This window comes from Canis aureus, chromosome 1 (genome assembly GCF_053574225.1).
Source record: "Canis aureus isolate CA01 chromosome 1, VMU_Caureus_v.1.0, whole genome shotgun sequence".
Taxonomy (NCBI): domain Eukaryota; kingdom Metazoa; phylum Chordata; class Mammalia; order Carnivora; family Canidae; genus Canis; species Canis aureus.
The window spans coordinates 109225908-109253318 of NC_135611.1; the positions used below are offsets into that span (position 1 = coordinate 109225908).

Genomic DNA, 27411 nt, shown 5'->3' on the forward strand with positions numbered 1-27411 from the left:
TCAGCCCTTGCTGACCCATGCCTGGTGGCCCACGGGCACTTCCCACCCACCTACAGTATCTCAGATAGCCTCAGTGTCTCCCACTGAACACTTGCCTCCTCCCTGAGTCCCCATCTCAGAGACAGCTCATCACCAACCACACCAAAGGGGCCAGAAACCTGGGCTGGCCTGGCTCTCCTCCCCACCCCCCAGCCACACCTGCACATCGTAAACATTTCTGAAATTCATTCCCCTCCCCGCAAGCCCCCAGCCCTGCCCCAGTCCAGGCCCTCCCTTCCCATCCACATCTTGCCCCTGCCTCCTCCCCGGTCTCTGGCCTCCCGTCCATGATCGCACACAGCAGAGGGATCTGCTAAAGTACAAACCAGCACTGCTCCCAACCCTGCTCAGAACCCTCCCATGGCTCAGAAGCACTCAGGACAAAGCCCAAGCACCACACTGGGTCTTCAAGGCCCTGTGGCCTAGGCCTGCCCACCTCTCAGTCCCACCTGGCCTGTCTTCCCCATCACAGTCCAGACCCTAGACACCCTGAGGTAGTCTCCCAGGGGCCCCGCCTTTCTCTCACCACAGGCCCTTTGCATGAGCCCTTCTCCTGGACCCAAGAGACAGTCAAGTACAGTGGTCAAGAGTGGGGGTCAGCGACTAGGCTGGGTGTCAGATTTAGCCTTTTGGCTGTCTCTGTAAATCATATTTTAAATAGCACAGCGTCACCTGTGTCTGCGGCTCTTTCCTACTGTAATGGTAAAGTTGAGTAATTGTGCCAGAGATGCAATGGCTCATAAAACCTACAACTTTGGGGACACCTGGGTGGCTCAGCAGTTGAGCATCTGCCTTTGGCTCAGGTCACGATCCTGGGGTCCTGGGATTGAGTCCTACATTGGGCTCCCCCCACAAGGAGCCTGCTTCTCCCTCTGTTTGTCTGTCTGTCCCTCTCTCTGTTCATGAATAGATAAATAAAAGCTTTAAAAAACAAAAAAACCCTTCAACTTTGGGGTGTCCCTGGAGGGCTTTGTCAGTTAACCATCTGACTTCAGCTCTAGTCATGATCTCAGGGTCCTAAGATTGAGCCCCACATCGGGCTCCCCGCTCAGTGAGGAGCCTGCTTGTCCCTCTCCCTCGGCCCCTGTTCATGTTCTGTCTCTGTCTTTGAATGGATGAATGAATAAACAAATAAACTATACCTGTACTTCCTGACCTTTTACTGGAAGTTGGCAACCTCTGGTTAAGAGCATGGGCTCTGGTGCCAAACTATCAAGTTCCAAAGCCTGGCCCTGCCACTTATGTGACTTGGCACAAGTGCCTTGGCCATAGTGTCTGCATTTGTTCTGGGTAACAGTGGCACCTGGGAGACAGGGCTGCTGGGAGGTCTAAATGAGGCAAGGCACACACAGGCCTCCCAACTCCAGCCGGCCCGCAGCAGTGCTCCACAAGTTAGGGGGGACACTCTTCTCCCGGACCCCTTCCTAGGCTGGGGCTTTCTAGGGTCTCAGTTTTAAAAGTTTCCTTCTCCAGTAAGCCTTCCCTGAATCTGCCAGGACTGTGCACTCACATTTCCAGAGCTTTCCTCTAACATTTGTAAAGTATTGGCTGCTTGCCATCTCCTTCAACAGTCTGGCAGCTGCATTAGGGGAAGGGCCCTATCTTGGCTCCCAGGGTGTCCCGAAGAGTCTCCTCAGCACAAGGGGAAGCACTAAGGAGGTGCTCAAAGGTTGTTTCTTCCATCAATAGACAGCTGGGTGTGACCTGAAGGGCCTCCTCCCTAGGGGACTGTGACACCCTCCACAAAGGCCTGGTGTGTCTCACCTCCCGGGATCCACACCATCATCCAGTACTTTCCCCCTGAACAGACCAGCCCGGGTCAACTAATGGGACACTGCAGACATGAGGGGCTGTGATGACCAAGGTTAGGCCATAAAAGACATTGTGGCTTCTGCTTGGGTCTCTTGGGGAGAGCCAGCCATGTTGGGAGGACACTCAAATAGCCCACATGGAGGGAAACTGAGGCCCCCAGCCAACAACCTGCCATGTGAGTAAGCCATCTTACAGGAGGGCCCTCCCACCCTGGGGAAGCCTTCAGATGGCAGCAGCCCCAGCTGACACCTCAACTGCACCCTCTAGAGAGACCCTGGGCCACAGGCACCCACTTAAACCTCTCCTGAATTCCTGACCTGTGGAAGTGATGGGAGATAGTGAACACTTACTGTTCTGAACTGCTAAGCTTGGGGGGAATATGTTACACAGCAACAAACAACTACCACATGACCTGAAGGCCTCTCTGCCCACCCCCTTCTGTGCCAGCAGGGCAGTCTCTCAACTGTTCCCCACACCCAACTCACAGAATCCCACCTCCACACCCGGGGAGTTGGTCCTCCTCCACCACCCTGGACTACCCCCCACACTGGACTACTCAAAATCCTCCTTGCCCTCCAAAGCTCCACTCCCATCTCATCAGGAAGCTAACCCTGGCACAAACTGCCCCCACCCAAAAGATGTGAGGAGGCCTGTCCACGGCCCAGGGCCCTGCAATTGTGGGATCATGTCCCCAACCCCCACCCCCTCCTCCCCTGGCCTACATGGCCAGACTCCAGTGCCCCACCTGGCCTGGCCACACGTGGTACCTTGTCCTGGTCGGCCACAGAGAGGGCACTGTGCAGCGGCAGCACCACCCAGCGCTGGGTGCGGCTGGCATAGGTCTGGGCAGCCTCGAGTACTGAGCTGATCTCCGCCATGCCACTAAGGAAGACGAGGAGGTCGCCCCGCTCCTCGGGTGGGTACTTATTGTCGATGGCCTCCAGCACCCTCAGGAAAGGCCCAGGGTCCAGCTTCTCCGACTTGGATGCCACTGGCTCTGCCTCCTGTGGCTGGTACACGACCTGTGGGGAGATGGCCCCAGGCAGGGGCAAGCCTGTCACCCTAGCGCAAGGCAACAGGGCAGGAAGACCACAGGCTGTCACCCACCCATCAGGGAGCAGACTGCACTCTCAAATGGATTAGTTAGAGGAGGATGTCATAAAAAGACAAAGTATCAGGGAACTGGAAGGCTCCTGGGGTGCTGGTAACATCTGATGCTTTTTAGTGGGGGGTGCTGGCTGCATACTGTGTTTGATGTGTGGGGATTAACCAGCTCTACACAAGATATGCGCATTCTGTTGTGTTCGGAGGGAAGCTTCAACAACAACAGAATTTTACAGGATGGAGCCAGGATCAAAATCCTAGAAATAACCCTTCTCAGAAAGCATCCTCACTCTTTTACAGCTGCCCTGCCCAGAAGACAGTGGGGGGCATTTAGAACCCAAAACCACAAGGAACAGTGCAGTTTCCTGGAGCTCACCCTCCAAGGCTCTTACCAATTCTCAGTGCAAGAGGAAGGATTTTCAAAACACAAAAGAGAGCAGGTTCAGGGCACAGACTGCCTGGGAGGGCCAACAGGAAGCCAAGTAGGGGGGGACCCCATGAGTGCCACTCACACGGGTCCCCTCCAGGAAAGACAGAAAGGTGGGGAGGGAATGGGATGTGGAAGAGCAAAGGGAAGCTGCCTGGCCCGGGACCACATCCGTGAGCAGGATTCCAGTCCCAGCTCTGTGGCTCCATGTCTCTGAGCTTCCGTTTTACCCCCATGGGCAGAAATCCCCGGCACTGGACCCCAGGCTGTCTGAGGGCCTGGCCCACGTAAGCTCTTCCACGTTTGCTGCAGAGCATGCAGCACACACCCCGTGGATGTCAGCTGTGATCATCTTCGCTAGGATTACCAACAGGACCAATGTGCCAGCCACAGCAAATAGGCCAAGCAAGAGGGGCAAAATTCAGGGCAGAAGCTGCCAGAGAAATCAAAGACCTGGGGTGGGAAGTTAATGACGTGTGTGCCCAGGACCACTATGGGGACAGGGTGAGGCTGGGTGTGTCGAGTGGTGTAGGAGACCCACAGTGGCCCAGAGACTCTGCTCTTTTCTTCCCGGGCACAATGTCACTTAGCAAGAGACAGAACACTTTCCAGCCACCTCCCCACCTTGCAGCCAGGTGGGGCACAGGGAGGAGACAACTGCAGGGTGCCTTCTGCCTTGAAGACAAACTGGCCCTTCCCTGGCATGGGGCTCTCTCCCTCTTCCTGCAATCTTCAACTATACAGAGCTGGACAGTTCCCTAGGACAGTGGTGCGTGGCATGGGGGTGGCGGAGAAGGGGGGAGTCCACCCCCAGGGGACATTTGGTAACATCTGGAGGCATTTTTAGTCTTCACCACTGAGGGAGGATGATGGTGCTGGCAGCTAGTGGGAAGAGGCCAGGAAAGCTGCTCAATATCCTACAATGTGCACAGCGGCCCCCATGGCCCAGAATTCTCCAGCCCAAAATGTCAACAGTGCAGAGACTGAGAAACCCCAACCCATGAGATGGCAGAGCAGGAGAAAAGAGGAGCCCGGGTCCCTGAATGACCACATGCAAAGAGCTGCCCAGCAGCCCCGACCAACAGGACTGTTACATAAGAGGAATCAACTCTTATCTTTACATTTCTGGGTCTTCTCCAACAAGCACTTGGCACCGTGCCCAGCACACTGTCAATGCTCAGAAAACGGCAGCTTTAAAAGCGAGAGCGTGCACAAGCAAGCACATCCTTCACCGAAAGATGGGAATCTGAGAAGGAGGGAAGGGACATGTCCAGGTCAGCCAGAGTCCAGGTGGGAGGATGGAGGGGCACAGGAGTGACACTGACCGTGATGGGGAACAGCCTCCCGGGCACCTGCACCACGGGCGCCGTGCCAAAGTAGCTGGAGAAGAGCGAGATGTTGATGGTGGCCGACATGAGGATGACCTTGAGGTCAGGCCGCTTGGGCAGCAGGCGCCGGAGGACTCCCAGAAGGAAGTCGTTGTGGAGGTGCCGCTCGTGGACCTCGTCCACTATCAGGACCTGGTACTGGGGCAGGCTGGGCTCCCGCTGGATCTGCCTCAGGAGCAGCCCCACCGTCAGGAACACGATCTTGGTGGCTGCCGTACGCGTGCTCTCAAAGCGGATCTGGTAACCAACCTGAGGGCAGGGGCAATGGTCAGGAGAGGAGCCCGGACCTGAGCACCAGCCCTCAGTTGCCTAAACCGAAAATCTGAGCAAATGCCCCTATTTCCACCCAACACCACTCCAATCGGACTCTGGAGGCCAGCACACTTGGGTTTGGATACCCCTCCGCCACTTTGTGCCACTGACTGAGCAAGCAGCTCCATCCCTCAAAGACACATTCCCCCCTAGACATTGGAAGAATGGGTACGTGATCATGCACAGAAAGTATCTGGTACAGGGCCTGGTGTATATGCTAATTAATTAATTTGTTTGAGTCCCTACCCTGCTGGAAACTAAACACTGAATGTGCACCACCAGCTCATTTCATCCTCACAGCCACCATGAGAAGCAAGAACCACTATTCTCACTTCACGAATGGGGAAACTGAGGTCACTCATCCAAGACAAACACAGTTAAAAAGCGGTATTGAGAGAAAATGACCTTTTTAAAATTTTTTATTAATTTATTTGAGAGAGAGAAAGCACAGTGGGGAGGGGCAGAGGGAGAGGGAGAGAATCCCAGGCAGACTCAATGCTGAGCATGGAGCCATACGTGGGGCTCGATCCCAAGACCCTGAGATCATGACCTGAACCAAGGCTCAGCTGCTCATCCAACTATGCCACCCAGGGACCCTGTGAAGAAATGATCTTAATCCCTACCTCCCACCACACACAGTGTGAACACACACACACACACACGTCAATTTCTGATACAGTTTTAAAGGTAAAAATTTTTAGGAAAGAGCCTAGGAATGTGTTTGTATCCTTAAGGTAGAGGGGTATTCCTTAAACAGAACCATAAAAAGTGACAACCATAAAAAGAAAATGACAGACTGGCCCGTATTTACATGAAAAGACACTGTCATCAAAAGATAGCATCCAGAAAATGAAAGAAAACTCAGAATAGGAGACAAAATCTGCAATACATAGATCCTACAAAGGACTCGTTTCCCACATCTATAAAACCCTAAAAATTGAGAAAAGACAACACAGAAGACAAACAGGGAAAAAGACCCAAACAGACACTTGAGAGAAGAGGATCTCCAAATGGCCAATATATACGTGCAGCCCTTAGTTGTCAGAGAAATGCATATTACAATGTGCTACTACTAACCACCCACCCAGAAAAGCTAAAGCGAAAAAGATTCACTGTAACAAGCGTAGGTGATGGCGTGGAACACAGCACCAGTTGGGAGTGTGGATGGGTAGGATCACTTTGCAAAGCTTTAATCTACTAAAGCTAGACATGCTTGCAGATCTGATGAGCCAGCAGTCACCCTCCTAGCTCCTAGTGATACCCCCAACAGAAAATATGCACCGACAGACACCAAAAGGCATATTCTAGAATGTTGATAGCGGCGCCTTCACACAAGAGCCTGAAACTGGAAATGTCCCAGATTCCCGTCAACAGGAGAAGGGACGAATACTCTGTGGTATCTTTGCCAGGGGATACCAAATAGCAGTGAGAAAGAACAGTGTGCACCCACACACTCTACCACAGACAAATCTCACAAAACTAACACCGAGCGACAGCACAGGCACCAGAGAGGACACACTTTTTGATTCCATTTATAAAAAGTGAACAAAAGAGGCAAAATTAATCTGTGGTATTTCCTCTTTAACTCAACAGTCATAATCTAAGATGATAGTCTATCGGGATAGTGACAACTCTTGGGGCCACCTGGAGGTGGAAGACAAGGGGGTTTCTAGGGTGCTGGTTCAGGTCATGATCTCGAGGTCCTGAGATCGAGCCCCACATTGGGCTCTGTGCTGGGCGTGGAGTCTGCTTGAGATTCTCTTTCTCTCTCCACACATACGTGCTCTCTCTCTCAAAAATAAAATAGAATAAAATTTTAAAAAGCATTACACTGGGTAAGTAATGCTAGTGACATTCTCATCTGAACCATATTCAGGTCAATCTGTAGATCAACTGCTAGAAGAATCGTTGAGAAGTGAAAGGGTAAGTGCTCTGGCAACTCTCATCAATACTATACTATCGTATGGGCAACAACCTACACCCCAAGGTCACACTGGAAAAACTGAAAATCCGGCCTGGCCCACTCACCTGTGAGCCATACTGACTGAGGCTCTCGAAGCTGACACGCTTGGCCAGGGAGATGCAGGCAATCCGCCGGGGCTGGGTGCACGCCACGTGACTGAAGCCAGCAGCCAGTAGGTACTGGGGCACCTGGGTGGACTTGCCACAGCCCGTGTCACCGGCCACCACCACCACCTGTTGCTCCTTCAGTGTCTGCAAGATGCGGTTCCTGTACTGGGCGATGGGAAGCGCTGCGCGCTCATGCTGCAGTTTGGCCAACCTCCCAAATGCCTGCTTCTGGCTAAAGTCCAGGTAGTGCAGCAGTGCTCGGCGGAACTCAGTCACTCTCTCTGGGGGCTGCCTGCCCAGCCCCCGAGAGCCCCGAGTGTCGGGGCCCAGGACAGAGAGGTTGATGCGGTAGCGGGCATCGTAAGTGCGAGGTAGGTCAGCCAGTGCTGGGACACTGTGCTTGGGTGGCGCAGGGTCTTTCTCCCCCTTCCTGGCGGTCTTGAGATTCTGGAATCTCTGCAAACGTTCAAAGAAGCTCCAGAACTTCTGGCACTCCTCAGAACCCTGGCGGATATAATCCTCTTCACGGAAAAAGGCATCCTCGAAAAGGTGACGTGTCTCTGGACAATTCCAGTCCCATTTCTCAGGGGCCTCCTCCTCACTGGGGTCCCAGTGTCGGCCTCGGTGATCCCTGCCCTCCTTTGTTCTGGGAGGAGGCATGCTGGGGGTGGTCACAGTGCTGTCTCAGAGTCACAGTGAGAGGTCAGTGCCTGCAATAAGGAACCACTCTTCTCGGCAAAGATACAATCTTCCTCTTCATCAATGGTACAGGACAACCACAGGCAATGACAGAGCAAGTGCTCAGGGGCCCAGCTCAAAGCTGGCAACACACAAGGCACCTCATGACTCCTGGAATGATCTCTGGGGCAGACATCAGTCCATCCTGGCCTTTCAGGCCCTGAATGCCTGGAGGAGAGAAGACACACATTCATTTTAAGTAATGTTTCCCGAAAGCCTGCAGTTTCATAAGTACTGGACTAGGAGGGCCAACAGTAATGATAAGGCCACCCTGAGCCCTCACGTGTGGTCATGGTCACAGGTGAGACACAGACAAGCCAGTGACCGCCTGCAGGAGCAGCTGACTACGCTGGGGAATCAGGGAAGGATCCCCCGGGATGTTTGACCAAAAAACCTGAAGACTGCAGGTCACAGGGCCAATGGACAGCAGAACCTTGACACCAGAGGCAAGAACACAAGAGGGGTGTGGTATAAAGAAATGAGTAAGGCAAGGGTTCTTAATCGGGGTCCACTGACCTACTAAACACCTAGGAACTCTTAGAAATCAACTGCACAATTTTGCAAGTGTTAGGTTACACACGGTCTTCTCCTGCCTGGCACATCCCTTCCTTCCTTTCCTGATAACAGCACCCACCGCCTTTGAAGGGCAGTCCTTCAGGGTTCCAATGGGCTTCTAAGTCAGAGAACCCCTACTGATTAGACAGGCGACAAAGGCCTGGCCAATCATGGTATCCGACTCCTCCTGCAACCTTTGATTGGTGCAAGAAGTGGACACGTGACCTGTGGAGATCCAATCACGGCCTTTGTCTGGAATTTACACTAGGTTGCCAGGAGACACAAGCCCTCTTAATCTATTGTGGTCACACAAGGATGACTTAAGCCTGGGGCTGCCTGTTGTAGCTCTTGAACATGATGGTCTTTCTTAGAAATCCATCCTAGAGAAGAGCCTGCACGGGGACAATGAAGTCACTGACCAACTGCAAAGGAGGAAAGTGGAAGAGAGAGGAAGAAGTTTGGCTTGTTCCCTCCACCCCTCACTTCTCAGGTACACTTCATGTCTTTTTGGTCAAAGTTGGTTTTCTCTCCGCTGCATAAGTCCTAACTAATAATATTATCCACCTATGTACAATTTTTTGGAGTGAAGCCCATCATTCAGATTTTTAAAGTTTACGACCTTAAGAGGATTTAGAGCCCTCCTTGGCAAAGAGGCTTTAGAGTCAGGCAGATTTGGGTTTAAACCTCAGCTTCATCATTTATTAGGTGCATGGCCACTTGCAAATTAACTACATCGAGGTTGTTTTGTCTATAAAATGGGAACAATACCTACTTTCAAACATTGCAATGCTTATCATCTAGCCTGAAACAGAGGAGCTAAACAGTAACTAGAAGTCAAGTCCACCCTTTCTTCTAGTGATGGCTAAATGGGGAAATCAGTGAAAGGAACCAGGAGAAAATTACACTCAAAAGGCCACAATTTGGGGCGGCTGGGTGGCTCAGTTAGTTAAGTGATCAGCTCTTGGTTTCAGCTCAGGTCATGACCTCAGGGCCACACCCCACATTGGGGTCTGCACTCAGTGGGTGTCTGCTTGAGGATTTCTCTCCCTCTGCCCTCCCCCCAACTCTCATTCTAGAGGTGGAGGAGGGCAGAGAGGGAATCTCAAGCAGACTTCCTGCTGAGCACAAAGCTGGTACAGCACTCGATCCCACAACCCTCAGATCTAACCTGAGCCAAAATCAAGAATCCGGTTTAACCGACTGAGCCACCCACGTGCCCCATAAATAAATATTAAAAAAAAAAAAAAAAGGCCACACTTCACCTTCATCTGCAATTAGCAATGCTTTCACCTACTCTGCCTTCAGTCCCTTGGGGCCATCACAGAACAGAGTTCAGAGATTCGATCTCTGCACTCTCGGGGGAACTCAGGCCATCCCTGGGAATTATTAGAGCCAGGAAGGGGTTTCCACTGATGAAGCACCTGTGAGCTGGCGGAGTGGTTTCTCATGGGAGCAGTGGCCTATGCACGTCACTTTCTGGTAAACGCGGGCTGGGTGATGCTAGAGTGGCTTCCCAGGGAACTCCTGTTGCAGGGGAGGCAGTTTAAGAGGAAGAGGCCCTAGAAGGCTGTTGATACTGAGCCCAGGATCCCGAGAAAAGGATTGGGAATGAAATGAAGAACATTCCTCCCAGCTGCCTAGGTAGGCCCAACTGACCATACATCTTGGCTCTCAAGGGGGCCTCTTCTTGTGGGCTACCTTGTAGACTTCCTGGGTCCCCTCATTTCTCTGTACCAGCATCTCTGACCATTTCTGGGTCTCTTGGTGGCAGCTTGCAGAGGTTGTCTCTGCTCCCTGAGCTCTCCCCAATCTGGCTGTCATCCTTATGCCTCAGCCTGTGTCTTTCAGCTAACCATGCTCAGCCTCTTCCCTTTCATAGTCTGGTCCCGTCTCTCCTGTTTCTCTTATCTTCAGGTCTGAGATTCTCTCCAACCCTCCATCTCTATTCCTTGTCGGCCCTCTCATTTGCTTGTTCAGTCATTTTTGGTTTTTTCAGTCGTTTTTTTTTCTGACGCTCCATTTTTGTCTCTCCAGTTCCCAGTCTCCGTCACTGCCTCTCCATCATGACTATTCATCTCCATTTCTCCACCTAATATCTTGTCTCCCAGTTGTCTGATGCTTTAATAGCTAACAGAGCTCCTCACGTGTCAGGTACTATTCTAAATCACACGTCTATTTATATGCACAACTACATAAATACACACATCTACACTTTCCTCATGTTAAGAAGGTGCTACTATCCAGGGAGCCTGAGTGGCCCAGCCAGTTGAGCATCTGACTCTTGGTTTCAGCTCAGGTCATGATCTTAGGGTCATGAGATCAAGCTCTGCACCGCTTGAAATGCTCTTTCCCTCGCCCTCTGCCCCTCCCCCTCTAAAACAAGTAAACCTGGGATCCCTGAGTGGCTCAGTGGTTTAGCGCCTGCCTTTGGCTCAGGGCGTGATCCTGGAGACCCAGGATCAAGTCCCATGTCAGGCTCTCTGCATGGAGCCTGCTTCTCCCTCTGCCTGTGTCTCTGCCTCTCTCTCTATCATGAATATATAAATAAAATATTTTTTAAAAGGTGCTATTATACTCCCTATTGTACTGGGCCAACGACATGTTAAGTACATAGTGAGACAATGAATTCAAATCTAGGGAGTCAGGCTCCCATTTATTCCTGTGTTTTTCTCCGTGGTCTGGCTTTATCTCTCCGTTTTTCAACTCGACACGGTCTTTTCGGTTCTCTTTGCTGTTTTCCAGCTGCACCATCTCTTCATCGCACCCCATTTCCCCACACTCTGGATGGCTCTCTTCATTGGTCTGCCCTAATCCCCTGACTCCCATGCGCCTCACTCACTTCCCACCTCCGGCTTTCTCTCCAAGTCTCTTTCCCTCGGTGGGCTCTTCCCTTCTCTCAGTCCCTCCGTCAGCTTTTGTCAGGTTCTCCTTTCCTCCACTGCCTCTGTCTCTCTGGATCTATCAGGCTCTATTAACGAAGAGAAATCTCACAAAGCCGGAGTTGGGAGGCCGGAAGGATGGGGGGGGGGGGCCTCTCCTGAGGTACCACCTGAGCTCAATCCCTGCAAGAATTGTCAATTACAGGCTCCCACAGAACTGCCGACAGGAGAGAATCATGGATCACAGGTGCCAACAGGAAAGGAGGTGCAGCTGCATCTCCTACAGGAAAGTGACCATCCCAGCAACTCAGCCAATGAGAAACCGTCACCCCCCTGGATTCTTGCTCTTTTCCAGTCGACTTCCCATTCAAAACCACTCCTTCCGAACTTCCTTCTTCTCCATAAATTTATCTTCTCTGTTGGGCTAGCCTATGGCTTTTACAGCAGCCGGCGTGTCCCAGGTTGCAACCCTGTCGTCCCCTCGGGCTGGTAACTGTGAAGGTCTTCGAGGGTCTCGTTGGTGCGTCTGAACCGCCCGCCTCCTCAGTCTGTATCCGTTCGCTAGCTCCCCAACCCTCCAGGTGCCCGGGGCCACCACATTTCCCGGCAGCCCCCGGGAGGCGCCCTGGAGGTCCCCATCAGCTCTCCGCCCGCATCTCTCCGGTCTGCGGCTTCCGTCCTGCCTCAGCCTCCCCAGGCTTCTTTTCGTGCCTCCCGTTTCTTCCAGTCTCGGGGCCTCCGTGTCGCCCAGGGACTCTCGGGGCGCTCAGGCTCCACCTCCGTCCGCTTCTCCCGGACCCCCTGCCTCCTCCAACACATGTCCTCCTCTTGGGACTTCCCTCCTCACCCCTCGGCTCGCTCCCCAGCCACCCAGCCCGGTCGGACACCAGACACCCGCCGCTGCCGCCACCCCGGCCCCGCGCAGCCGCCCCGCCCCCCTCACCTCACAAATCGCCGGGATCGCTCCAACTTCCGGTCCCCAGCGTCCCTCACGCGCCCGAAGCCGGTTCTGCGCGTGCGCACGCACCCTCACGGCCAGGCTCCACCCCGCCGCCGGCAGAGGAGCCAGTGCGGAACTGGGAGCGGCCACAACCCACTCTGCGCCTGCGCACAGCACGCTCCGGCTCCGCCTGTCTCTGAGCCGAGCCGCGAGTGACGCTGCGCCCTCTAGGGGTCGGTGGTAGCGCTGCAGTGGAGACTTGCAGGCGCCTCCGCCCAGGTGTGCGCAAGCTCTGCGCTCCCCGCGAACCTTCACTTGCACCCAGATCACCCCGCGCCAAGGACAAAGCTGACCGGAGCCCAGACACTATTAAACTGCTCCCATGGTTTATTCACTATAATTCATAATTCTTTTTCTTAAAGATTTGATTTATTCATGAGAGACACAGAGAGAGAGAGGCAGAGACACGGGTAAGGGAGAAGCAGGCTCCCTCCTGGGAGCCCCATACAGTACTCGATCGCAGGACCCTGGGATCATGACCTGAGCCGAAGGCAGACGCTCAACCACCGAGACACTCAGGTGCCCCTAATTCATAATTACTAATGCATAATTCTATTGTATAATTCACCCTAGCAATTCACTAATAATTCAACTCAACTCCCCAGCCCCTTGAAGGCAAGGGCCATTCTTGTCTTGGAGGCCCTGTGTTGTCCAGCGGCCACCACAAGGGTCAGAGAGTCCGTAAATGTTTGTTGAATGAATGACTAAATGAATGAGAAAACAGAGTCCCCTCTGGTCCCAGGTGCCCCAGTCATTGTGGGTCTGAGGATAACACCAGGATAATATTCCCCTTTCAAGATCATTGGGGAAAGTAAGCAAGAATACATTACACAAGGTACATACATAAATTGCTTTTTCACGAGTGTACATAGTAGACCCTCAATAAATGTGAGAGCTTTCATTTTTATTTTATTTATTTTTTTTAAATCCTTTTTTTTAAATTTATTTATTTACGATAGACACAGAGAGAGAGAGAGGCAGAGACACAGGCAGAGGGAGAAGCTGGCTCCATGCCGGGAGCCCAATGTGGGACTCCATCCGAGGTCTCCAGGATAGCACCCTGGGCCAAAGGCAGGCGCCAAACCGCTGAGCTACCCAGGGATCCCTAGAGCTTTTATTTTTAGTGTATCCTCCCATCATTCTCCTTTTTCCTTAAAATATCTCCATTATCCTTAAGATAATGTTTTTGAGAAGGTTACAGCTTTTGATTCCAAAGCCAGTTCTAGGAACTGAGAATACAGCGGTAAACAAAACAGATAAAGTCCCTGCTCCCATGGAGCTTGGGTTTTAACAGGAGAAACAGACATTTAAATATTTTTACTGAGGGACGCCTGGGTGGCCCAGCAGTTGAGCATCTGCCTTGGGCTCTGGGCACGATTCCGGAATCTGGAATTGAATCCCGAATCGGGATCCTCGAGGGAAGCCTACTTCTCCCTCGGTGTGTGTCTCTGCCTCTCTCTCTCTCTCTCTCTCTCTCTCTCTCTCTCTCTGGGCCTCCCATGAATAAAGAAGTAAATCCTTAAGGATTTATTATTATTAAATATATTTATTTATAAATATATTTTTCCGCTGAAATAAAAAATAAAAAGAATGTCAAGCAGTAGTGTCATGCTCTATGGAGAAAAAGCAGCAAAGGGGCAAGGAGTGATGTTATTTTAAGTAGCGTGGTCAGAGAGCATAGCTCCAAGGAAGTAGTATTTGAGCAGAAATAAGTGAAGCAACAAGCCATGGAAATCCTGGGAGGTGGAGGAAATAGCAAGTGCACAGTGCCATGGCAACAAAGTCCGTAGGTTCACAAGTGAGGTCAGCAAGAGGGTGTGTGTGTGTGGAGGGAAGGAGGGAGGGGGAAATAGCTGGAAATGAGGTAGGGAAAGGAGTGTAGATCAAGCACACTTAGGGGAGGATTTTTGGCTTGGCTTCTCATCTGAGTGAGGTGGGAGCCATGGGAGGAGTTTGAGCAGAGGAGGGACCTGAGACTTGATCTGGCTTAGATTTTAACAGATTAGATTTTGGCTTGTGGGCAGGGAAACCAAGATTGTAGGGAACCAAGATGAGGAAAGCAGACCAGGAAGACAGCTGATGCCTAAGTGAGAGATTGTGGACCAGGATGATGGCAGAGAAAATGAAGAGAAGTGGTCGGATTCTGTGTATACTTTAAGGTAGAGCCCAGAGGGATCAGCTGACAGGCCACTGAATGTGGGAGAAAGAGAAGCGTCAAGGATGACCTCAGAGTTTGTGACCTGCGTGCCTGGAAATGTGAAGTTGTCATCAACTGAGATCGAAAAGTAGGGTAGAAGGGCTGAGAGAAAATCCAGAGTTCCATTTTGACCATATTTGAGTTTGAGTGAGGTGTTGCACAGAGTTGGGATGTCAAGAGGGAAGTTGGAGGCAATTACCAAGCCTTTAGAAAACAATTTGAACACCGAGAAGCCAATTCGTATTTTGTCATCAAAAGAAGAAGGGGAGGGACGCCTGGGTGGCTCAGTAGTTGAGTGTCTGCCTTTGGCCAAGTGTGGAGTCCTGGGATCCAGTCCCACATCGAGCTCCCTGCATGGAGCCTGCTTCTCCCTCTGCTTATGTCTCTGCCTCTCTCTCTCTCTGTCTCTAATGAATAAATAAATAAAATCTTAAAAAAAAGAAAGAAGAAGGGGAAGAAATTGATTAAGCAATGCTTGAAATTTCCAGAAGAGAACTGTAATTTATTTTTTAACGAAAAATGGAAGGACGTAAACGACAAATACCATATTAGGATGTAAGTCGCAAACTGCCAACACTAGGATTGAATCGCAAACTTGAAATTAGTTCTTGGAAAAAGATTAAGACCTGGTGCTTTGGAAACAAGAGAATCAATGCATTCAAAAAACAAACAAAATTAAGAACAGAAAAGGGGAAGTGGCAACAACAACAAAAAAAAGCAAGATTATTTTTCATGACCAAGTTGCACAGAAATACATTCAAGGGGTACCGGGTCGCTCAAATGGTTGAGCAACTGACTCTTGATTTTGGCTCAGGTCATGATCTGAGGTTCCTGGGATCCAGCCCCGCATCGGGCTCCAGGCTCAGGGGGGAGTCTGCTTGAGGTTTCTCCCTCTGCCCCTTCCCCCCACTCACATCAGTCTCTCTCTTAAATAATTTTTTTTTTAGATTTTATTTATTTATTTTGAGAGAGTGAGCAAGAGCACAAGCAGGGAGGAGTGGAAGAAGCAGTTTCCCTGTGAGCTGGGATCCCAACATGGGGCTTGATCCCAGGACCCTGAAATCATGACTGGAGCCAAAGGCAGATGTTTAACCAACTGAGCCACCCAGGAACCCCCAAATAAATAAATCTTAAAAAAAAAAAGAAATACATTTAAAAGCTTATGTGAAAGTGATTCTTCTTTTTTTAAATAAGTACAGCTGTTGCAGTAATAAGTGAAAATAAATTTTAAAAAAATAAAAGACTTTTACAAACATATTTTAAAAAGAGCTCTCCTAAATGGCACCTGGCCCCAATGGATTAACGATAGGATTTTCCCCAACTGCTCATGAAGCCCTGTAAATTGTCCCAGGACATAATTCATTCTACAAGGGAGTATTGGTCTTAATAACTCATGCATGTCAGTGCTGAATAAAATAACAGGACTGAAATACATATTGTTGAGGAACTACTATGTGTCCCTATACTAGAAAAGAGGGGAAAAAAGGATAGCAAGAAAGAGATCCTCATCACTGTGGAGCTCACAGTCTAGCTGGAAAACAGGGTGTAGACAAATAAAGACAGTTTTGGTGTTTCTAAGGCCTGGGATGATGGGAGAAGAAATAAAAATAAAAATAACTCAGCTGTTGCCCTTGAGGAATTTACAGCTTACCTGGGAACTTGTATTCCAGAAACTCTACCCAGAGAGGAGAAGACTACTCCCTCCCTCGGAGGGGGATGAATCAGAGAAGACTCCCTGGAGAAAGTGTCATTTGAGCAAGGCATTGGAGGAAAATTTCAGAGATGAGAGGATGGACACTAGACTCAAGCGAACATGAGATCAAATCCCAGTTCTACAACTTCCTTGCTGTGTGATCTTGGAAAAATGACCTCCCTTCCCTGGGGCTCGTCTTATAAAATAAGACATCTCCCCTTCCTTCCCTGTGTTGCTATAGGAATTACTTAAAGGAGAAGCTATGTGTAGGATGCTGTGCTGGAGTAATGATTCTACATTCAGATGCCACTACTCTGTGACTTCAGAGATGTGAGCGGGTGGGATTCTCGAGCAGTCCTGTCTAGTAAAACTCTCTGCGGTGATGGAAAGGCCCCGTATATGCACTGCCCCGCAGGGGCTAACACGGGGCTGATGAGCTTCCAACTAGCAACTTGTGCAACTGGGGAACTCAGTTTTAGATTTTATTTATTTTTCATGAGAGAGACAGAGACAGAGACACAGGCAGAGGGAGAAGCAGGCTCCCTGCGGGGACCCTGATGCAGAACTTGATCCCAGGGTCCTGGGATCATGCCCTGAGCTAAAGGCAGATGCTCAACCATTGAGCCACCCAGGTGTTCCAGGTACTCGATTTTTTCTTTGAATTCATTTGAATCTGAATAGGCACAGACACCTAGTGATTACCAGAATGGGCAGCATAGATCCGGAGGGCATTCCAGGCAGTGGGACCAGCTTGAGCAAAGGCCCAGGGGCATGAAAATAATACAACCCAGAGGATTAGTCTCCTGTATGGGAGTAGTAGTAGTCCCCTGTAGTCTCCTGTATTAGTCTCCTGTGACTGCTGTAACAAGTTATCACACACTCAGTGGCTTAAAATAGTACAGATTTATTCTGTACAAGTTTTGGAGGTCAGGAGCCTAAAATCAAAGTGTCAGCAAGCCCCTGCTGGGGCTGCATTCCTTAGTCAGTGACCCCTTTCTTCCATCACTCTGACATCTGCTTCTGCTGTCACATCTCCGCTACTGACCCTGATCCTCCCGCCTCCCTCTTATAAGGACCCTCGCAACTGCCTTGGGCCCACCGGATAATCTAGGATCCTCTTCCCACCTCAAGATCCTCAATCACAATGGCAAAGTTCCCTTTGCCACATAAGTCACATATTCCCAGGTTCAGGGGGTTAGGATGTGGGCCTCATCAGGGGCCATTACTCTGTCTGCTACATCAGTCTGAGCAGCTAGAGCATAAACGTGTCCAGTGGCAGAGAGAAGCCTCAAATACCAAGCCAAGGAACTAGGATATAGCCTTTCTGTCGAAATAGATCCATAACCTGTCACCTTCTCACCACCTCTGCTATTACCCTGACCCAAGTCACCGTCACTTCTTGCTGGGATCATGGCAGTAGTCTCTTTGCTAAAGCAGTTGCTCCTCATGTCCCTCCTCTCTCCCCCCTGGTCTAGTCTCCCAGTGACTAGAGGGATCCTATTAAAATCTAAGTCAGATCAAGACACTTCTGTGCTCATAAATAGGGTTGTCCAATTTAGAAAAAAAAAATGTACAGAATGTTCCCTTAAATTTGAATTTTTGATAAACGACAAATGATTTTTATTTTTAAAAAATTTTTAAGGATTTTACTTTTTAAAAGATTTTTATTATTACTTTGAGAGAGAGAGTGAGTGGTGGGGAGGCGCAGAGAGAGTCTTAAGCAAACTCCATGCTGAGCACAGAGCCTGATGCAGGGCTGATCCCATGACCCTGAGATCACAGCCTGAGCCAAAGTCAGACACTTAACCAACTGAGCCACCCAGGTGCCCCAAAGATTTTATTTTTAAGTAATTTCCACACCCAGCATGGGGCTCGAACTCACAACCCTGAGATCAAGAGTCACAAGCTCTACAGACTGAGCCAGTCAGGTGCCCCAAACAAATAATTTTTTACAGTTTCAAATATTGCATGGGACATACTCCTGCTAAAAAACAAAACAAAACAAAACAAAAATACCTTTTTCCCATTGTTTATCTGAAACTAAATTTAATTGGATATTGTATATTTTATCTGCTAACAGCTCAGAACCCTGCCGTGGATCTCCAAACCCTTGCTCTGGCCTGGTGGGCTTTCAAATCCGGCCCTCACTACCTCTCTCCCTTTGTCTCACCCACTTTCCCTCTTGCTCCCGCAGCTTCTTCCGCGCTGGCCTCTCCACTCTTCCTGAAATATGCCCAGCATATTGTGCCTCAGGACCTTTGTACTTGCGGCTCCCTGTATATGCTTTTCTGCCAGATTTATGAATGATTCCTCCCTCCTTTCTTCAGGTCTTGGCTCAATTATCACCTTACCCAATGGGCCTTGCCTAGCTTACACATACCCCTGCCCTAATCAGTCCTCTCTGTCCCCTTTAGGTTACCACCACTTGACATACTCCATATTCCCTTTTGCTTTGCTCTTTTTCTGTCTTCCTCCACTAGAATGCCAGCTGCCCCGGGAGATAAGGATTTGTGTCCCTTTTGGTCACTGCTACTCCCCCAGTGCCTATTATAAGGCCTCACACGTAGCAGGTGCATAATGAATGTCTGTTGAATGGACAAAGAAAGAAAGATCATCCAGCCCCCTGGATCCAGCTTTTCCTGAAGGCAGCTTGGCGAAATAGGGCGGAAGCACCCAAACCAGTTTCCTTCGGGCCTACACCTCCACCTCTGAGACTAGGTCATGGCTGGTGGATTTCTTGCCAACCACACTTTCATCCTTGCTCTGTGACTCTTTCAGGGCCCGGCGGCAGGCGGCTGGCAGCGACCTGCACAGGTGAGTCCTCCCGAAATACAGGAAGAGCACGGGATTGAGACAGCTGTGAGCCAGAGCGAGGCCGATGACCAGGGGTTCAGCCCGCAGGGCCCGGGCCAGGAGCCTGGAGTGCGGGGCGGCCACGGTGATCACCAGCCCCAGCAGTTGGTAGGGGGCCCAGCAGACAAAAAAGCCCAGCACGACGGCTACGCCCAGGGGCCAGCGGTGCGGGGCGGCCCGGCACAGCAGGGCACCGTGGCAGCTGGCCACGACCACCAGCGGCCCCAGGAAGCCGCACACAAAGCGGGCAGCCGCCACGGCGCTCTCAACCACGGCCGAGCCCCCGTAGTCCACCACGCACTCCAGCCGGGGGGGGAAGTGCTCCTGGTGCAGCCGGTGGTACATGGCCGAGGGTACAGTGAGCAGCAAGGCCACGGCCCAGGCCACCGCGCAGGCGACCTGCACCCTGCGTGCCCGGCCCCCCGCAGCCCCCCAGCCCGGCCTGAGCGCCAGCAGGCAGAGGTCGGCACTGAGAGCGGCCAGGAGGAGCACGCTGGCGTACATGGACAGCAGGATGAGCGAGGACAGGGTGTGACAGCCCAGTGCCCCGTACGGCCAGTGGCCCCCGCGCGCCATGGGCACCGCCAGCACCGGCAGAGACAAACAGCACAGCAGATCCGCCACGGCCAGGTGGAGGAACCAGGTGGCACCCACCCTCCGGCGGGCCTCTTTCCAGGTCACCCAGGCCATCGTGGCATTGCCGGGCACGCCCACCAGGAAGACCACAGCATACAGCAGGAACGGGGCGACGCTCAGCGGGTCCGTGGAGACGCAGGAGCCGTCCACGCAGTCCACGGGGAGATCCGGGATCTCGTCGTAGTGCCCATAGTCGTAGCTGACAGACGTGTTCTCCATCCAGGCCCCAGGCTCCTGAACAGGAGAGAAAGCAGTGGAAGCTGGTCGAGGAAGCCCTCAGGCCCCTGCAATCCTCAGGGGGTGGGGACCCCACCGGCGGCTTGGAAACGACTGTGACGGTGTCAGAGCTCCGGTGCATTCTAATACTGGAATTCTAGAAGCCCCCAACCTTAGAACTAGCTCGGTAGCATCTTGGGATTAGCCAATAACACAATGTTGGAACCCGAGCAGGCTACTATACTGGAATTCTAGGATGCCGGGGGTTAGCACACTAGCCCTAGGTGAGCATCCAGGAATTCTAGAATATGACAGTGTTAGAACTCAAGCTTACTAGCATCTTGGGATTCTGGAACATTACAATGTTAGACTGTGATCGTGATTTAAAAAAAAAAAATTTTTTTTTTTTTTTGGAAACTCCAAATGGCATACCATTAGAACTGCAGCCAATTATTTATTTATTTTTAAAGATTTTATTTATTTATTCATGAGAGACACAGAGAGAGAGAGAGGCAGAGACACAGGCAGAGGGAGAAGCAGGCTCCATTTAGGGAGCCCGAAGTGGGACTCCATCCTGGGACTCCAGGATCACGCCCTGGGCCAAAGGCAGGCACTAAACCGCTGAGCCACCCAGGGATCCCCCAACTGCAGCCAATTATTATTTGGAATTCTAGAGCAGCTCTGTGGGATCCAATATTCAGTGTTGATGGAAACATTCTTTTCAAAAAAAAAAAAAAAAAAAGATTATTTATTTATTTATTTATTTATGAGAGAGAGAGTGCGCACCAGCAGAGGAAAGCTGCAGAAGGAGAGGGAGAAGCAGGCTCCCCACTAAGCAGGGAGCCCGAGGCAAGGCTCGATTCCAGGACCCTGAGATCATGACCTGAGCCAAAGGCAAATACCCAACCAACTGAGCCACCCAGGTACCCCTGGTGGGAATGTTCTAGATCTGAGCCATCCAATCTGTAACTACCTGCAGGCCAAAAGGTGCTACTGAGCATTTGAAATGGGACTAAATTTTTAGACTAATTTTTGAGACTAAAAATCTTCTGATTTTACTGAAATATAAATAGCTACACATGGCTAATGGCTACCTCATTGGACAGGGAGATTCTAGAGCACTTAAATGTAACACTAGCCTGTTAGCAACGTGGAATTCTAGAATTTAAAACATTGGAATCCAAATATCCATTAAGAGGGGGAAAGGTTAATACGCATTCACAGCAAAAGTACTTGTCTTGGTTCTTCTTCACTGGTATTTTTGTATCTCGGTAGAATGAAAATGTACCTCGGGAGAAATTGTGTTATTTTGTTTTTTGCATAAACTAGAGCACACACACAGACAGCAAGGTACCGCACATCACGTAGGTCCAGCTCACTGGGTTTCACAACCTGAACGCAGCCGTTTAAGAGGCACCCAGATCGAGAGACAGAACATACCTAGAATCCTACTAGAGCAATTTTTTAAAGTCTTGATGGTGTTTGGAAAACAGGAAAAATAAAATGTTGAATTCCCCGGTCAGGAGATCCATTCATTCATTCATTCAAGAAAAGTCCTGAGTCCCTTTTCTCTTCCAGGCACTGCATGCCTAGTGGGGGACGTGACAAACCAAAACCTCTTTTGTCTCAGAGCTGACACTCTAGCGGGAGGAGTCAGATAAGGAAAAAGACAAATTAGAAATAAATAAGCAAAATACAGTGTCTTAGAAGGTGAAAAATGCTACAGAAAAAAAAAAAAGGATCACACAGGGGATTTTAAATGAGTGGTCAAGGAAGGCCTCTCTGCGGAGGTGACACTGAAGCAAAGTCATAAAGGAGGTGAGGGACGAGCCATGTGGGGACCCGAAAGAAGAGAGTTCCAGGCAGAGGAGACAGCCAGTGCAAAGGCCCTGAGGTGGGGACATGATGATCATGTTCAAGGAACAGCGAGGACACCAGTGTGGCTGGAGTGGAGTAGGTGAGGCAGAGAAGGGGAAGGTAAGAACAGAAAGACATCATGGACCGCAGGGAGCATTTTGAGGACATTTTCTTTTATTCCATGTGAGATCGGGGCCACAGGAGGGTGGTGAGCAACGAAGCGACATGATCTATCATAGCAATAGTGATAATAATGACATTACTATTATTATATATTATTAATAGTATTATTATTATTAGAAGCCACCATGCATTGAGCACTTTGTGTCACGTGTCTGGCATTGCTCCAAACACCTTTAAATCTTATATTATTTGATCCTTACAACAACCCTCTGGTTCTAATACCATTATCATACCCACTCCACAGATGAGAAGTACTTCCCTACGATCATTCAGCTAAACAAGTACCCAAGCTGAGTTTTGAACCATGCTAGCCCCACTCTGGAACTCCGGGCCCTAGAGTATACTCACCCCAAAACCTTAGATTCGAGAGACAGAAGGCCATGCGGCCCGTGGCCCTCAGCAGACCCGGGCTCCGTAACACAGTTTCAGCTGGCTCTCTCTTGGTTTCCTCGCCTGAAGAATAAGTCACCGAGAGGAACCTACCTCACCGGTTTGTGGGAGGCCTCAAGGAGTTGACAGGTGTAAAGCACATGGCAGAGATTAAGGGCTCAGGCCATGGCAGGCCACCCCCATCACGTCAGAGCCAGCAGACCTGTGGCTCTCTGCTGGCTCTCCTGGGCTGGCTGGCACTACCCAGAGCTCTAGCTGGCATTGATGCAACAGGAAAAGCAGAGGGGAAGTCGGCGTGCTGCTCTCTGCCCCTTCCACCCTGCCAAGGAGCAGCTAAGAGGCCCAGCCACTTTGTGGTGCGTGCGTGCATGCATGTGTGTGTGTCCAGCCATTTTGTGCACGTGTGTGTCTGTGTATCTGTGCGCATGTGTTTGGAGTTTGGCATGCTGCTTTTGTATTATTTCATCATTAGAATCAAAAGGGTGTAGGCTTTAAAAATTCAAAGACTGGGCAGCCCGGGTGGCTCAGTGGTTTGGTGCCGCCTTCGGCCCAGGGTGTGATCCTAGAGTCTCTGGATCCAGTCCCACATCGGGCTCCCTGCATAGAGCCTGCTTCTCCCTCTGCCTCCGCCTCTCTCTCTCTCTCTGTCTCTCATGAATAAATAAATAAATAATTTTAAAATAAATAAATAAATAAATAAAAATTCAAAGCTTCATCAGCTGTGTGGCCTTGGGCAGGTCACTTAACCTCTTCAGCTTCCTTGTCTGTAAAATGAGAATGATAATATTCTCACCTTGGGGTGAGACGAACATTCAGTAAGTGACTTGGCGTGAAGAGCCCAACACGGTGCCTGGTCCGCAGCGAGCCTCAGCCACCTGCTAGCTGCTGGTGTGCGCGCCCTCTCTCCCCGCCCTCAGACCCCACACTGCCACAGTTTTTGCTGGTCGAAATCCGGGAAATTTTCTGCATGTTGGCAGCTCAGCCAGTCTGTGGTATTTCCCTTTTAATATCTCAAACAGAAATGCAACATCCAACACCCGCTGTGTCATCCCCTTATCTCTTCCATGTAACGAATGTGTTTTCGATCTGTTTCCCTATCTGCACACACATCAACCCTCTCCTACAACAGCTTCAGAATCAGCCCGCTGGCTGGATGGGCCGTGCTTACGAACCAGCCTTGGGCTATAAATAAAAGACATTTAATGATAATCACGAATAGCCTTATTATTTTATCATCATTTTGTACAATAGATTATATTCATAAAAAAAACAAATGACATTCATATAGTTACATCTACACATAAAACATAATTGCCGTGATTATTATTATTATATTATTTTATAAAAGATTTTATTTATTTATGCATGAGAGAGGCAGAGACACAGGCAGAGGGAGAAGCAGGCGCCCTACAGGGAGCCCGACGTGGGACTCGATCCAAGGACTGCGGGATCATGACCTGAGTCAAAGGCAGGCGCTCAACCTCTGAGCCACCCAGGTGTCTCTTATTATTTTATATATAACAATAAGACAGCGGGTGACATTGATCAAACACCTCTTATGTACCAAGCACAACCCTTACGGCAACCGTATGACGTGTTATTGTTATGCTCCATTTCCCAAACCGCCAGCTACTTGGGCATCACCGTGTCCCCGGCATCCAGAACGGCACCTGGCGCGCAGCAGGTGCTTCGTTGGTATTCAGTGAGTCAAAGAATAAAGAGTGAAAGTGAGGCACAGGGAAGCAAAGGGGTCACTTAGGTTTCTTTCGGTTCCTTAAGCTCGCAAGCGCCAGTGTGTGGGCTCTTGGTACATGTGTGCTTGCAAATCAGCCAGTCTCCTTGGAACTTCTGCTCTGGGGAACCACAGGGCAGACTCGACTTAACCCTGACATAGGATACCTCGCCCCTCCTTGCAGAGAAGCACACACATGCTCATCAAAAAACATGCGCCAGGAAAGACGTGTTCATAGCAGCCCCTGATGGGAAACCACCCTGATAGTCGCCCCCGGGGGGGTGGGATGAATAAACACACCGTGGTATGTTCATGCAATGGAATATTCTACAGCAGATGAACAAACCACACACATGAATGTGGGTGGATTTCATACACACAGAGCTGGGGGGAGAGAGGCAGACACACAGGGGAGGTGACTGAGTGATATCATTCACTCAAGTTCAAAACCGAGCAGAAGCAGTCTATGGGGGGTGGGCAGTGAGCGGGGGAACAGGAGGGTGCATCAGCTTGTGCTGTTTCTTTTTTTTAAGATTCTTTTTTTTTTTGACAGAGAGAGAGCATAAGCAGGGGAGAGGGAGAAGCAGGCTCCCCACTGAGCAGAGAGCCCGACTCAGGATGCGATCCCAGGACCCTGGGATCAGGATCACAACCTGAGCCGGAGGCTGATGCTTAACCAACTAAACCACCCAGGCATCCCGGCTCATGCTGTTGCTTGACCCAGGCGCTCATTACCTGTGCACACAGTTCTGACACATGTGCGTGTTATACATGGAAATAAAGATTCTCTCTTCGGAAGTAGTTGGTGGGCAGCCCGGGTGGCTCAGGGTTTAGCGCCGCCTTCAGCCCAGGGCCTGATCCTGGAGACCCAGGATCGAGTCCCACGTCGGGCTCCCTGCGTGGAGCCTGCTTCTCCCTCTGCCTGTGTTTCTGCCTCTCTCTCTCTGTCTCTGTGTCTCTCATGAATAAATAAATAAAACCTTTAAAAGAAGAAGTAGAGTTGGTGGGGCACCTGGGTGGCTCAGCGGTTGGGCATCTGCCTTTGGCTCAGGTCGTGATCCCAGGGTCCTGGGATCAAATCCCGCATGGGGCTCCCTGCAGGGAGCCTGCTTCTCCCTCTGCCTAAGTCTCTGCCTCTCTCTGTATGTCTCTCGTGAATAAATACATAAAATGTTTAAGAGAGAGAGAGAGAGAGAGGTCATTTTCTCTACACCTGAGCACACCAAATATGCAGATCCTTTGACAAAAAGCTCTTCCCTTTGGCCACCCAAGTAAATTCCAAGAGTCTGGAATTCCAGTGTCATGAGGATAAGATTCCACCTCTCACATTCTAGTTCTGATTCCCAGATTCTGAAAATAATTAGTTGAGCTGGTTAAATGACCCCCTCCTGTCCATCCTTCCCTCCCTCCGTCCCTCCATCCTTACCGTCTCTTGTAAGAGGATCCTCATCTTGCCCAAATGCCACGCGGGAACACGATCCAGGCTCAGAACCAGGACCCAGGAGGCCCGGGCTCTCCCCTCTCTGTGCCTGGCAGCAGGTGAATTCTTGGAAATCTGCCCCCCTTGCCAGGGCTCCCGGGGGACACAGCTGAGCACTGCCCACCTCACAGGTCCCAGCAAATCTTCATAACCAGGGGAACACAGGAGTGGCCTCTGCCTCCTTCCAGGGTGTGTTTATCCTGTATTCTTCCCATGACTCACACATCCCAAAATTACTGGGCAGCAGAAGCTGGAGAGCGCTCCAGGGGGGTGGAGAGTTGACCCAGTGTCGCCAACCCCCTGCTCAAGGCCATCAGTTCCTGGAAGCTAGACCTGCATGCGGTTTGACCCTGAGGCTCTTGGCCGGGACTCACTCTGGGGGGGGGGGCCTGCGAGGTCACCCTCAGGGAGCACCCACTGCCTGCTACCCTCCTGCCAGCCTCCGGCTGTGCGCCAGCTCCTCTCTCTGGCCTCGCAGAGCCTTGAAGGCAGATAAACAGTCCTCCCGCCTGCCAGGGATTGCGGCAGACGGCTCAGTGCCACATGCCCCGCAAAAAGGCCAAAGCCACCAAACAACATGGGCCAGACAAAACAGAAACCAATCCTGTCCTGCCCTTTCCCCGGCTTTCCTCATCTCTGAAACAGGAAGATGTTGATCATCACGGGAAGATGTTGATGGCCCCGTGTCCCTAACCTCCCTCTGAGCAGAGGTGCGGAGGCTGAGAATGTGGTCTCGAGGCCAGAATGACGAGGGGCCCGGGCCAAGCCCACCGTTGAGATCCAGGGCCTCGCCTCTCTTGGCCTCTCCTTCCTCATCTGTGCAGGGGACTTTTTTTTTTTTTTTTTTTTTTTTTTTTTTTTTTTTTGCCATGAGCTGGACGCGGGTGAAGAGATTGAAAGCACCTCCAACAGCAGCGGCTACCTGGGCCCACTGGACGTGGCCACCTACACGGTAGATCGAGGATAATGGAAAGAATCTAATGAAAGGTGTCAAAATTTACATTTTCAGAACGCAGGCTGAGCAAGAGGAAGTGGTTCTCCCATTTCAGAACTCTTATTCAGCAGTTGTTGGCGCGTATACTTCTCTCTCTGTGCGGCCTTTGGGGCTGAGGGAGCTGTAGTTATACATTTCTTTTGATGTTGTTTAGGGAATCAAATCGTGTTGTTAGAGGAAGTTGTTCTGAGTCAACAGACTGGAACTGCGTGATCTGTGACGTCTCCCAGCCCCACCCTGGGGGCCTGGGTCTTGGCTAAGCCTTGCTGTGGCCCCAGACCCTCCCAAAGAGATACACGTCCCCTCTGTCCCCTCCTGCCATGCCCTGGGAGGCCTCCTCACCACCCACACCCTATGGGGACCCACCCTGCTCAGAAAAGAGACGGGGGGTGGGGGGGTGGGCACCTGGGTGTCTGCCTTTGGCTCAGGTCATGATCCCGGGGTCCTGAGATCGAGTCCCACATTGGGTTCCTGACAGGGAACCTGCTTCTCCCTCTGCCTATGTCTCTGCCTCTCTCTATGTCTCTCATGAATAAATAATTTTTTTTAAAAAATAGAAGAAGAAGAAGAAGAAGAAGAAGAAGAAGAAGAAGAAGAAGGAGAAGAAGAAGAAAGAAAGAAAAGAAAGAGATGAGGGTGGCAGAGGTGGAGGCTGGGGACTGTCCATGATCAGTGCAAATTTCTACCGACCTCCAGTTTACAGCTCAAATCTTTAGAGCTTCATAAACGCTTCAGCCGCTGAGTCTCGGGGTGCATGTTTCTCAGATTCTGAGGTTTCCTGGTGTCCCTGGTGCTTGTGGCTCTTTCCTGGGGGCCTGGGAGACGCTGTGGACCAAGGACAGGCTCTCTGCAGGTG

The 27411-nt window shown here is 50.8% G+C and overlaps 2 protein-coding genes and 1 long non-coding RNA gene across 14 annotated transcripts in view; 1 reads left to right on the forward strand and 2 right to left on the reverse strand.

The window, feature by feature from the left end:
• DHX34 (DExH-box helicase 34) overlaps positions 1 to 12393 on the reverse strand; it is a 27537-nt gene extending 15144 nt beyond the window's left edge. For 2 of the 7 annotated variants that reach the window (XR_013351821.1, XM_077847201.1), the window contains exons 1-4: positions 12268 to 12393; positions 7111 to 8058; positions 4708 to 5019; positions 2619 to 2873 (exon numbers count right to left, since the gene is read on the reverse strand). Coding sequence is in view for 6 of the 7 variants with exons in the window: in XM_077847201.1 (XP_077703327.1) it covers positions 2619 to 2873; positions 4708 to 5019; positions 7111 to 7812 (1269 nt within the window). In the remaining variant the exon portion in view is untranslated. Of the gene's footprint in view, positions 1 to 2618; positions 2874 to 4707; positions 5020 to 7110; positions 8059 to 8406; positions 8548 to 9866; positions 11473 to 11494; positions 12239 to 12267 lie in introns of those variants that run through there. The other 5 variants (XM_077847219.1, XM_077847218.1, XM_077847212.1 and 2 more) reach the window with 5 other exon arrangements.
• Positions 7129 to 23558, forward strand: LOC144283380 (uncharacterized). The gene is made up of 2 exons (XR_013351938.1): positions 7129 to 8935; positions 18993 to 23558. It is a non-coding gene; the product is annotated as an uncharacterized LOC144283380 (long non-coding RNA).
• Positions 16676 to 26203, reverse strand: C5AR2 (complement C5a receptor 2). 6 transcript variants are annotated; one of them, XM_077847326.1, is made up of 4 exons: positions 25508 to 26203; positions 24817 to 25061; positions 23930 to 24036; positions 16676 to 19937 (listed from the first exon to the last, which is right to left on the reverse strand). In XM_077847326.1, the coding sequence occupies exon 4, from the start codon at positions 19920 to 19922 to the stop codon at positions 18909 to 18911; it is 1014 nt and encodes a 337-aa protein (XP_077703452.1). In that variant the 5' UTR covers positions 19923 to 19937; positions 23930 to 24036; positions 24817 to 25061; positions 25508 to 26203; the 3' UTR covers positions 16676 to 18908. The 6 variants fall into 6 exon arrangements, with proteins under 6 accessions (XP_077703452.1, XP_077703462.1, XP_077703433.1 ...); XM_077847336.1 differs by lacking the exon at positions 23930 to 24036; XM_077847307.1 differs by lacking the exons at positions 23930 to 24036; positions 24817 to 25061 and having other exon boundaries at positions 25508 to 26200.
• Positions 26204 to 27411: the final 1208 nt, after the last annotated feature.